The sequence below is a fragment of the Daktulosphaira vitifoliae genome, unplaced genomic scaffold, assembly GCF_025091365.1.
Source record: "Daktulosphaira vitifoliae isolate Bord-2020 unplaced genomic scaffold, ASM2509136v1 Scaffold_1, whole genome shotgun sequence".
Classification (NCBI taxonomy): Eukaryota; Metazoa; Arthropoda; class Insecta; order Hemiptera; family Phylloxeridae; genus Daktulosphaira; species Daktulosphaira vitifoliae.
In genome coordinates this window covers 49,370,793-49,383,386 of record NW_026099572.1, presented here as the reverse complement: position 1 = coordinate 49,383,386, position 12,594 = coordinate 49,370,793, and the positions used below count along the sequence as shown (strand labels likewise).

Sequence of the window (12,594 nt, the reverse complement as noted above, 5' to 3'; positions counted from 1 at the left end):
GTGACTATAGGAATATATATATACACATACATACATACATATATATAGTAAGGCGACATAAATACGTAAACGTATCATGCACAGGGTATAGCCGTGTTTTGTGGGCAGGGGGAACGTTATACCTAAGGTATAAACGGTGGCAGCGGCGGTAGGAATATATAAATATGGGGTGACGGTATTTTTTTTTAATTTCGATATTTCGGTATGATATTTTTTACCGATGTGAATCGGTATATCGAAAATATCGTTAAACCGGTATTTGGTTACGGTAATTTCGATATACTCGATATTTCGGTATCTGGGTATTTCCGATATTACATAATAATATAATGTTACATAATAACATTAATATGAATTAATTAATTTATAATTAAATTTATAAAAAAAAAACAAGATCACAAATTATTATTTTATTTAATTATTTTGATACAAATTTAGAGTTCATAGATAAAAATATGAGTTCTTCGGAATGCTCTGTTGATAGAATGATCTATGATCAGTAATTATATTGCCCGCACAACTGAATACACGTTCGCTTGGAACACTAGTACCCTGCACGCATAAATATTTTTTACCAAGTACGGCCAAAGTTAGAAATTCATTTTAATAGACTTTCCACCACTTTAAAGGGTCTGACTCTAAATTTATAGGTTCCATATTTTATGTTCAATTCGATATAAACGATAAGATGCAATTATTGTGATAAACAACACGCAACGATAAAAACAAAATAATACGAACCCATATCGGTATTTAAGATATATATATTTAGTATTGTAAATATGTCATATATTTCTCACTGGAAATTTTGAACAATCTAAAAATAGATTAAAATATTCAATAACTAATTTCGGTTTTCGGTATACTCGATATTTCGATATTTTTGGGATTATCAGTATATTCGATATTTTCGGTATATCGTATAAATAAAAAAGACGGTATACCGGTATACGGTATACCGGTATATCGACCTCAAATCGGTATACCGGTAACACCGTCACCCCTATATAAATATATATACGTAAGGCGCATTACATGCGGGTGGTATTGGTCAGTCAAAATAAAAATTTGTTTTTATATATATATATATATATAATTAATGTCACGCACGCTTGTACGGGTACGAAAACCAAAAATATAAAATTATACAGAATTAGTGTTGCCGGCGATTGGTGAGCGGGGTGGGGTGAATACGTTTTGACGTCTAGTCTAGACGACGGGATACGCGAGATTAATAACACGTGCAGCGTGGAAAGTTACAAACACAAATCACACATACAAGTGAAACTAATATAAGCGTGTTAAAAATACTGCACCTCTTCAGGTACTTACTGAAATAAAAAAAACAAATGCATTTCCTAACTTGAATATTGCTTTACGAATCATGTTAACAATTCCGCTTACATCAGCCGGAACATGGAGAACATTCTCGAAACTAAAACTAATTAAAACATATTTAAGAATTAGCATGTCACAACAGAGGCTTGCAGGACTTGCTACAATTTGCTTAGAAAAAGAACTTTCAGAACAATTGAGTTATGAAAATATCATAAGTGATTTTGCATCAAAAAAAGCCAGAAAAATGATTACTTGTTAATATTTAATATTTTTGATTATTTTGATTTTATTTACGTATAATTAGTAATATACAGTAATTATTTATTTTAAAACCGATTTTGAGTTAAATCGCTACTAAACTATAACACTATCGCATAATATTTTTTTAAAACCCCCTTTTTTTTACTCATCCATTGACAAAAAAAACAGGTCTTTTAAAAATTTCAACCCAGAAATAGAGATAACTACTGGGGCCCCCTCACGGCTAACTTGCGCCGGGAATGGTTCTTACCATTTTTATTGTATTTATAATATTGTATAATGTATCTCCGAGCTACTGACGTCAAACAAAAAAATCAGTATTGTTTTAATGCCCGTTATAGATGTAATAAATATAAATTGCATTAACTTTGAGATTTTTGAAAATATATGGAAATAATACATCTTTAATTCATTTTTGCAGATTTACATTTAGAGTATTAATTTTAAATACAAATAATAGAAAGAAATTAGCTAAAGAAAATGTTTTGACTGATTGATCTTATGGCATAAAAATAAAGCACGATAGCACAGTGTGGATGAGGCGGAGTTGGGACAAGTATATATGATATCTGACAGTGATAAAAATTACTATCACAAGATACGCTTCTACGCTAGTCTGTTGATAGTGTTTAATTTTAAGAAATTGGTGAATTATGCCTAAAGCAAAATTAACTCCTATTTTTTGTTCTTATACAACTAAAAATAGGTCGTCAGTACAAATTTTTATTTTGAACTTCTAGTACATAATCTAATCTTTATTTTAACATATATTTAAATAACGCAGTATTCCCTGAGTATTTTCAAAAGTTAAATTGAAAAACTTCTACTTGTTATACAAATTATCAAAAGAGCTTTTCTCAACTCTGAAGAGGCAAAATATTCTAAACAATTATAAATTCATAATTAATGAAAGTTGGATTTGTGTAAATTTTATAGAAAAAAATAAACAACATATATGTAATACGGTAGTACAGAGGGATCGCGATACAGTATGGACATTAACTTAATACATTGTTTAATTTAGAGCGCGTGTATATTTGTTAACTAAAAGAAATTCAATAATATTGTAAAAACTTGTACTTTTTATAATCGCTCGAAATTAAACAATGTATTAAGTTAATGTAATAGTTAAGAAAAATTCAAATTATTACTATTATTTAAATGCAATAAACAAATTATTCATAAGTGAGCTTCAAGAAAGACAAATACATCTTTACAGTTTCCTGACACATACGTAGGGTATTAATTTTAGATACAAAAAATAGGAAGAAATTAGCTAAAAAATACGTAATTTTTTAATTTATTTCATAGCATAAAATTAATAAAATAGTAATTGGCTTATAAAAAATAGATATTATTTTCAATTGCTATGATACGATAATAGTTCATTTTCTATGAAAATTTCAGTCTATAAAATTCATTATTTAATCATATTGCTTTAGTACAATTTAAAGAGATATAATAGTGTTTTGATTTCTATAAAATATAAATGACACCAACAAAAGGCGTGTTTAGAAGTTTTATAAAATTTGTTAGGAAGTTATGTACAAGAAAGATTGAAAAAAATGTTGTAGCTAGTATCAAAACGTCAGATGACAATATTGCTGCGAGTGGAGACTCAGTTTTATTGAAAAGAGCATAACCGGAAGTGCCATCTAAGAGTAATACCGATGAAAGGAAAAACGGTTTGTACTTATGAAAAATTATAATTTCTTATTTTTCAATTAATTATCATATTATTTGACGGGCCAAAACATTATTATATAATACGTTTGTATGAACGCAGCGCCCGGTGGTATTCATGCGGGTTTGTTAACATTCGTGGTTTTTTTTTTATCTTAAGTCTTTAGCTATGCCGAGGATAAGTAATAAGGTGAGTGGACTGTATGTTTGAATTTAGAATGAATTTTACAAAATATAATTTTAACAATTAAATGTATTATACAAGAAATATAAAATCGTATATACTTCAATGTGGATGGGGGGGCACTTAATACTAATGCCACTAAGGCTCTGATATAATCAAATAATAAATTATACAATTAATCTTAGAAAGATAGATGAACAAGCATTATACTTATCGGCTAAATGAAACGGCTGATGATAATGTTGATTTTTGAATTGTTCAATTGAAGTCGAATGCAAGTAGCAGACCAATGTGTACAATATGCTGTGGACGGTATTGTGATGTATCTCAGAAAATTTATAGACCCAACGGTGATAAACTGAGCACACAGGGTACGACAATCGCAAAAGTAATATTTTCTTTTACAGTAAGATGAATACAAAACTACTGGCTAGCAAACGCCATAGAGCTTATAGCAGAAGAGGCGTTAAGATGGCGGCGACAATGCTGATATAAAGAGAGACCGCCAACATTTCGATGTAACACAACGATAACATGAATAATCAACAACACATTTTCTTGACAGCATAACCAATAGATGTGTATCCAACAACGTTAAACTTTCAAATGTATTCATAGTTTATAATAATATTTCATTACATAGATGAGATTCAAGATTTTAAAGTAATTCCGTAATTTAAAATTATACTTAAAAAAAAATAAGCATATTATTTTGTTTAATTTACTTATACAATTCTCACCCTATCTAAAAAGCTATCAGAAATATCTAATGGAAATTATCGATATCTTGATAAAAAATAGTAGCAGTCAAGAAAAACGCAAGGCGGACGAAATAAACAAACAAAAAACTACCAGAATTAAAAAAACTTAGTTTAAAAAATTAGGAAGTGTACGCNCCAGAGTTAAAAAAACTTAGTTAAAAAAATTAGGAAGTGTACACCGACTACACAACTTATTATTTGTTTATTAATAATTTAGAATTCAAGCTAAACACAATATAATAAGATCATCTGAAACCTCAAATTGTGAGCTTGATGATGACACTAATATTTTAGATTAACCCTTTATCTTCTACTGACGAGACTAACGACGAAACTACAACTGAAAATCCTATGGATTCCGATTATAGTTCAGATACATCTTAAATATTTTCCTTCTCTAATTCCTACCCTACCATAAAAGAACAACTGACAACTGTTCCTACATTAACTTTAGAAACCTGCTAAAATGTATATTTTGCTGGGTATCTCGTTAAAAAATTGTTGGATAAATTTCAATGTAAACCATGTGAAAATAAATTTCTGAAAGAGGATACAGATCTTTTTAATGACAAAGAATTTTTAATCCTTTATAAAACAATTCAAACGCAAAATTAAATTATTACTGGTAAGTTGAAAAAACCAAAAAAAATGTTAATACATTTTGTTATTAATTCTCAACAGATAATTCATTATTTTTTAAATGAAAAGTCGTATACAATACAATTGAGTTTTAAATTAAATGGTATAATTACAAATGAATTATATCCTATTGTAAATATTTTACAAGAGTGCTTGCTTTACTTAGAATATTTAACTATAACTTTAATACACAGTAATTTTTTGAATATTGAACTTGAAGTCAAAATTTCACAAGATAAATTAAAGATTCTAAGAGGATATTAATATTTTTATAGGTTTAACCTATCTTAACTTCTTATTTTATCATTTTTAGTGATCTGAACTTTGGTTTAAATTGCTTTATTTGTATGAATGTTTTTTTCTAAAATATGTATAATAAGTTTTTTAATATTTCATTGTTTTTTTTGAAAAAATAAATTACTATTTTTATACACAAAATCCTTATAAAATGTGTAATTATTAATAAATATCTCACTTAGACTTGATTACTAGTAAATTAAGAAATTAATCACCAAATAATAAAAAAATCTTGACAGTGGACAAATCGGTAGCGAGAAATTGTTATGTAATAAGATAAGATTCTCAACACTAAGAGAAAATAAAAAAAACAAATAATAGTCAAATTTAAATCAATATTAATAAAATAAAAAATATATGTTTTATCAAATTCGTATTTTAAAGGAAAAGTTTCAGTAAATCAAATAAGCAATCGCTTTTTGGTAATAACTGGTTCTTATCTTAATTTGCGCTAATAGTGATAGCGGTACATTAATCGTGGCTATTACTTGAATATCAACAAACTGGACAGTTATTATTAAATATTTAATATTTCTCGAGAGAATATATAGCGCTATCTTTACGGGTATAAATTAACAAAAAATCGGTTGCCAATTGTCTGAATTCCGTGACCTATCTATGTGTATTTAATCTATGGTTGGTGTGAGTGTACACACAAAGGTCGTTCACGTGCCGGTCACAAATAATAAACATCTGATCATCTNCACGTGCCGGTCCCAAATAATAAACATCTGATCATCTCTCATGCGTACAAACAAATCATTGCATCTTATCATGTTTTTTAGATAATAAATGATGTCGCAAATCGCAGTCCACTCTATTAAAGTAGAATATGAGTAAAATATTTACAGAATATACAAAAAAATGAGGGTATTCTTTTTGTGACCTTGGATAATAATAATAATAATAATAATAATTAATCAATTAAATCACAAATAAATTATCAGTCAATGTAGTTTCTATTGTGAAGTATTTGTTGTTGGATAAAGATTATGTATACAAATAAATCCATATGATCATTTTTCTTATCATTAACTGAGTTCAGTTTTTTATTATTATTATTGATTACAGATTTCTGAATTGTATTAACATTGCAGGATATACAAATATAAAAAATCACGCTGAATTATATGATTAATGACATTGGTACAGGTCAAGCGAGTTATCATTAAATATTTGCCGACTCGTTTTGTTAAACATTTTAATAAAATGAGTGCTATGAATTTGTGCATGAATCGTAAGACTGAACCAGCAGAAATAAATCCAGCGAAAAAATCTGCTGGATACGAAGCTGTAAACAAATACGTTAAAGTAATGATAAAATTTTATTTTATTCAAAAATTAAATAATCTTGTATTTTAATCTGAAGGATATATTCTGGTTATATTTTTAAGGATGGTATGACTATTGGAATTGGCAGTGGATCAACAATTGTCTACAGTGTTCAGCGTTTAGGTATAAAATAAAAATTTATTTTTTGTGCTCTACATAAAATAACTTATTTTTAAATTTTAGCTGAGCGAGTAAAAGATGAAGGATTATCTGTGGTTTGTGTACCAACATCTTATCAAGCACGACAACTAATAAATGATTACAATTTAATTTTAGGTGATTTGGATACACATCCAAAAGTAATATATTCTATTGTTACTTTTTGAAAAATATAGTATTTGAAATTCAATTCTATTTTAGTTAGATTGTACAATTGATGGTGCAGATGAAGTGCAATTAGGTACTTTAGCATGCATTAAAGGAGGTGGTGGATGTTTGACACAAGAAAAAATTGTTGCATCTTGCTCGAACAAATTAATTATTGTAGTCGATGGATCGTAAGTCAAAGCGCAATTTTTGCAACTATAATTTTTACTTTTTAATTAATCATACTATATTTTTTAGCAAAGAATCTCATCATTTAGGACAAAATTGGAAAAAAGGAGTACCAATAGAAGTTATTCCTATGGCATGTAAGCCAACTCAATTGAAAATTGAAGAAAAATTTGGTGGACAAGCAATTTTAAGAATGTCAGCAGATAAAGCTGTAATTTACTTTAATTATTTCATTGATTAACATTAAAATATGTGTATAATGTATTAATATCATTCTACAGGGTCCTTTAGTAACAGATAATGGTAACTTTTTATTAGATTGGGTATTTCCTGAAAAAAAAATTTGCTGGTCATCAGTTCATACTTTTATTAAACTCATTCCAGGTAAATTAATATTTTAAATTTTTGAAGAAAAATATTTAAATTGAAAATTAAATAATAAATATTTGACCAAAAATTTTTTTCTATTTTTAATATAATTTTAGGTGTAGTTGAAACTGGATTATTTATTGATATGGCAAATGAATGTTTAGTTGGAAATGTTCAAGGAAATGTTAAAGTCCTACAAAAGACTGAACAGATTATAGAATTATAATTGAAAAACTATTAATATTTAAACTGTTAATTTACTTTTATATTTTCAATTTCAAGTGTATTGGATATAAATGGTCAATTGATGCCAATTTTTTTTTAATTAAATACATTTATTACTGTACTGTTTTTAAGGGATACATATTTACTATTTTATAAAATTATAATCCATACTATTTGGATTATTAAATAATTCCAATAAAAATTACAAAATAGTTGACAATTTTTTTAACTATTTTGTATTTATCAGTGTATATAGTTAAAACTATAACTAAATAAACAATTGAAAATATTTGTTTTTATTTTTAATATCTTATTACTCTGCAATTAAAATTATATAATTTAGTCTTTTAATTTTAACATAGGACTGCTATGAAAATCTTGTATATGAATCTATTTGATTATCATGGGACAATAATTACTGTCCCATGTCATAATTTGAATAATTTATTTTAAATTGTTGATTATATAGTTTTAAAATGTTTCAAATTTTTTGAATCATTTTTCATTGACTGGTAGATTTTTTTTTAAAGTATAATATGTTGAAAAAAACTTTATTTAGTAATATTTGTTTCTCAATTTAATGGTTAAATATTTTTTAGGTCTATTCTTCATTTCTTAAAGGAAGTCAAATTTATTTTTTTTAATGAAAATATGTATTATAATCTTTCTTAAATGGTCCATTTAAGAAAATAACTGGTCGATCAAAGCTTTTGAACTTGTAGTTAAAAATATTTTTATATCTTGGTCAAAGGTATAGCAAAAAAATGATTGATATTAAAAATAGCTTCACCCTCACTTCCACTCCAGATCAAACATTTCAAAGTTTTAATATTATATAAGTTGTTCAATTATACATGAGGTAAATCTACAAAAAAATTACAAATTTAAAAATCGGTAAAATTTGTCATTTTTTCTCTTAAAACTTCCATAACTTTTTCAAAAATCCACAAATCAACATAACTTTTTTTATACTAAAACCTTAGATATTTCCCTTTCATTTGATATAATTTTTTTGAAAATCTAACATTTAACCTGCTCACTAGGGGGGGATTTAAAATAGCAACTTTTTTACAAAAACTAACTTTTTCAACTTAATTTTTGAAAAATTTTCGGAAATACTGCGTCCTTTTAACATATATCAAATCGAAGGTTATGTCATAAACTATAAAATGAAAAAAAAAATTTGTCCCGACACCTTAACTTCTATGTGCAAATGGCTGTCGAAATTAAAAAAAAAATGTAATGTTTGGGATAAAAATCACCTTTTATCTGGATGTTTTTTGTACTTAAAACTGCCATCATTTTTTCAAATATTAATAAATCAAAATAATATTTTTTTATATTGAAACCTTAGGTAATTTCCTTTTATTTGATATCATTTTTTTTGAAAATCAAACACTTATTCTGCTCACAGGGGGGTTTTAAAATAGCAACTTTTTTACAAAAACGGTTTTTTTCAACTTAACTTTTGAAAATGTTACGGAAATACTGCGTCCTTTAAACATATGTCAAATTAAAGCTTATGTCATGTACTATAAAATTAAAAAAAAAAAATTTGTTCCAACGATCTATCTTCTATACGCAAATGATTACCGTATTCAAAAATATGCTATTTTTGTATTAAAACTCTGGGTTTTGTATTTTATTTTATTTTAAAATATCTTATTAAGGGAATACACTGACTTTCATGAATATTATATAATTTAATTGATATAGAATAAAGTTAATAAGACATAAAAAATTAAACTTATTAATTTTTTTTTACTTTTTTAAAGTCGGAAAAGTAATTTTTAAATTTGAGTCAGCTTAAATATCTAATTTTATCATTTGACGAAAGCAACAAACAGTTGCCGAAATAGTAACACCTGTCTTTCACTCTTGGGGTACGAGGTTCAATTCCATTTGTGGCAAGTAATATTTTGTATTTTTTTTGAGTTAGAACAAAATTTTCAAATCATTTGATATTTATCTCATTTAGATTCAATAACTTCGATAGATATAAAGAATCCTATCACTATAGTCTCCCCCCGTGAGAAGAAATTTATATTTATGTTAATATTATTTTACTATGTGGTTCTTTTTGTGGCTACTATTTATTTTGCCAACCCTCACTAGACCAACTTTTTTCAACGATACGTCAAATGATTACAATTTGTATTTAGTTTAAGTTATTACTCTTAAAAATCGAAAAAATATTCTTTATTCAAATTAAAAGTAGCTTAACCAGTTTTATCCATATAAACAATTAAAATCGTTCGTTTCTAATATTTTTAAAGTATTTATAATCGAGTCAAGTTCGATATGATAATTTGATATGAAAAGGTTTCAAATACAAAATTAAATCATTTTATTTTGTAATTTAATAATTTTTTTACCCTATTTGTGTGTGCTACTACTAAACTATAATATTCCAAATTTTTTGGTAACATGTTGCTATATAAATTATTTCTAAAAAAAATGATTTTTAGTTTCACCTGAATTTAACGATGGATTTTCAAAATTATAATCAAAATTTTAATTCGCTCAATTGAGTAGATTTTTTTAACAACTTTTTTTTTATTGGTTCTTTTAGTTAAAGTAAATCATTAAAATTAATTAAGTTCTGAATATTTCCATTGTAGAATCTTTTTAAACACCAAAAGTTATGGTAATAAATTCATTTCTTTTTTTTATTATAAACTTTTATTTTAAAGGACGAAATAAAAAAGGTTAAAAATTATTATTTTTAACAAATTAAAAATCAATATCAATAATAATTTGAAAACAATTCAATATAACAATTATATAATATAAAATTTTATATTATATTTTTGAATCTAAGAATTACTAATCTGGATATAATTAAGGAAATAGTTGATGTTGCTTTTGTAATTATCCTTCAATTTCTTAGAATTAAACATTATCTACAGATTTGCATCGAAGCGTTTCATATGATAATGATTTTAATCACTGTCAGATTAAATCTATACTGGATCCCACTGTGCTGGGTTTTGTTTTTTCTATTTGCAAAATAACTTTTCATTTAATTTCAGTTGTAATTTAAAAATTTAGGATTTGATTAAATTTTCACAGTTCCCAATCAATTCACTACTTTTATTTATTATATATATATTTTTTTTTTGCATATATAAATACAATTTTTTCACATATTTAAATAATATTATCTATGATAAAAATTATTTATTTAAAATATTACTACTAAAATGTAATTAAATACCTATATTCTTATAAACACCATAAATAACGCAAGCAAAAACATATTACAAGTTCAGTAAAATTAACAATAAAAATTCTATTAAACAAACATTTAATAATATGTAAAATTACGCAGAGTAATAACTAAATTTTTCTACACAAGAAGTATCTAAACAAACATGAACATATTTTTGAATTTATAATCATGATTTATTAATTTTATTTTATTAACATTTGTTGGTAGATTTTAAATGAAAATTATTTAAACATTTTTATCTCATCATTTAGTAATAACATTAAATTAGGCTCTCATAATATATTTTTAAAGGGGCACATTAATTGATATGTTTCGATTATATATTTTGGTGTGTTAAAACACCAGATTAAGGCGATCATAATCACAAATTGAATATTTACAATCATAATTCAAATTAAATAAATTTCTTAAATATTAATAATATTTTATGTGAATAGCTTCATATAAGAAGTTAATAACATTTAATTAAATTTTTTAGCAAACTTGATGTATTAATTATAAGGCTACTGTCCATCACATAAAAAAATACATGGACTGTTGCATATAGCACGTTTTAAACGTATTCATAATGATATGTATGAGTTGCATTAAAAAAAGGCAATATTAATTTTAATTAATTATTTTAGTAAATTAGTTTAGAAAAAATTCAAAAACATGTCTTTTTGAGCTTAATTATTTGTAAAAGGATTAAATAATCAACATCTACAGTTTAACTTTATAGTAGTCATAATAATTACAAATTCTTATTAGAACATTATAACAAAGTCTAAAAAAAAAAAAGAAAATTTTAATTTGGACGGATATTATTTATTGCTAAGACGTTGATGAGATATTAGTGTAAAAAATTTATTGGAATGCATAATTTATTCATATACAAATTTGGTGGAATGTTTTTATTATTTATGTCAACGTCTTTAGCATTAAAGCGTTTACGGACATTAAGTGTATAATATTGTCTTCAAATACAATTGACAGATCTAGAAAGTTTATCAACAAAATGACCGAAAACTAAACAAAACACTTACACTTAAGTATTTTTAGATGTTATGTCAAATATTTTTACAACTAATTATAATCATATAATAATTCATAAATTGTACATCTAATCCACTTAATTATAAATATTTATACTTAGTATAATACATAATGAAAACAAAACATAATTAATTAAATATATACAAAAGAATAATAGGAAAAAAGAGGATTTTATTTTGTCATTAAATTAATACACTGGTAGTTAGGTACCATAAAAAAAGGTCAATTATCTATCTATATTAGAACAAATCTTTGGTTTTTTTAGTTGTATATTTTATAAAAATAATAATTATATATGAAATAAAATACTGGCAAAGGAAATAATGAAATAAAAAGGAATGATTATTGTCTTTAAAAAAATTAAAAGCCTAAGGAAAGATTGTCATTTTTAAACAATTACTATTAACTACTATTATAATACATTTAATAAAATTAGTTTACACATGTTCCCAGATTTCTGCTATGAATCGTTAAAAGTGACAGTATATAATAACGAAAAAAAAAATTTTAAATCAACTAGAAAAATTTTATGAGCTGCCAAACAAGCTGCACCCTGTAAATTTATTTTAAATAAAACCTACTAATATAAATTTAAAATTGCAAGAAAAAAAAAAGACTACTTTGTATAAAAAATAGTTTACAGAATTTAATAATTTCTTAATTATTCTATAACAGTACAATAGAATATATAATTTTTTGTTTTATTTTTAAAATACATTTTTTTGACTCTAAAACCATTTAAT

General features: G+C 25.1%; 2 protein-coding genes across 3 annotated transcripts in view; one reads left to right on the top strand and one right to left on the bottom strand.

Annotated features, from left to right (window-relative positions):
* The window catches only part of LOC126896731 (uncharacterized), a 395,864-nt gene that overhangs the window by 173,207 nt on the left and 210,063 nt on the right, over positions 1-12,594 (bottom strand). The gene's annotated exons all lie outside the window — the stretch shown is intronic.
* Positions 6,235-7,710, top strand: LOC126896730 (ribose-5-phosphate isomerase). Its single transcript, XM_050669769.1, has 7 exons — positions 6,235-6,474; positions 6,558-6,618; positions 6,679-6,794; positions 6,856-6,992; positions 7,060-7,201; positions 7,272-7,374; positions 7,476-7,710. Exons 1-7 carry the CDS (start codon positions 6,301-6,303, stop codon positions 7,583-7,585), a joined length of 843 nt encoding a protein of 280 aa, XP_050525726.1. The 5' UTR covers positions 6,235-6,300; the 3' UTR covers positions 7,586-7,710.

Coding starts and splice junctions, on each gene's coding strand:
- LOC126896730 (XM_050669769.1), top strand. CDS start 6,301: ATGACATTGGTACAGGTCAAGCGAGTTATCATTAAATATTTGCCGACT. Junction 6,619..6,678: donor CTACAGTGTTCAGCGTTTAG/GTATAAAATAAA, acceptor TTTAAATTTTAG/CTGAGCGAGTAAAAGATGAA. Junction 7,202..7,271: donor GAATGTCAGCAGATAAAGCT/GTAATTTACTTT, acceptor ATCATTCTACAG/GGTCCTTTAGTAACAGATAA.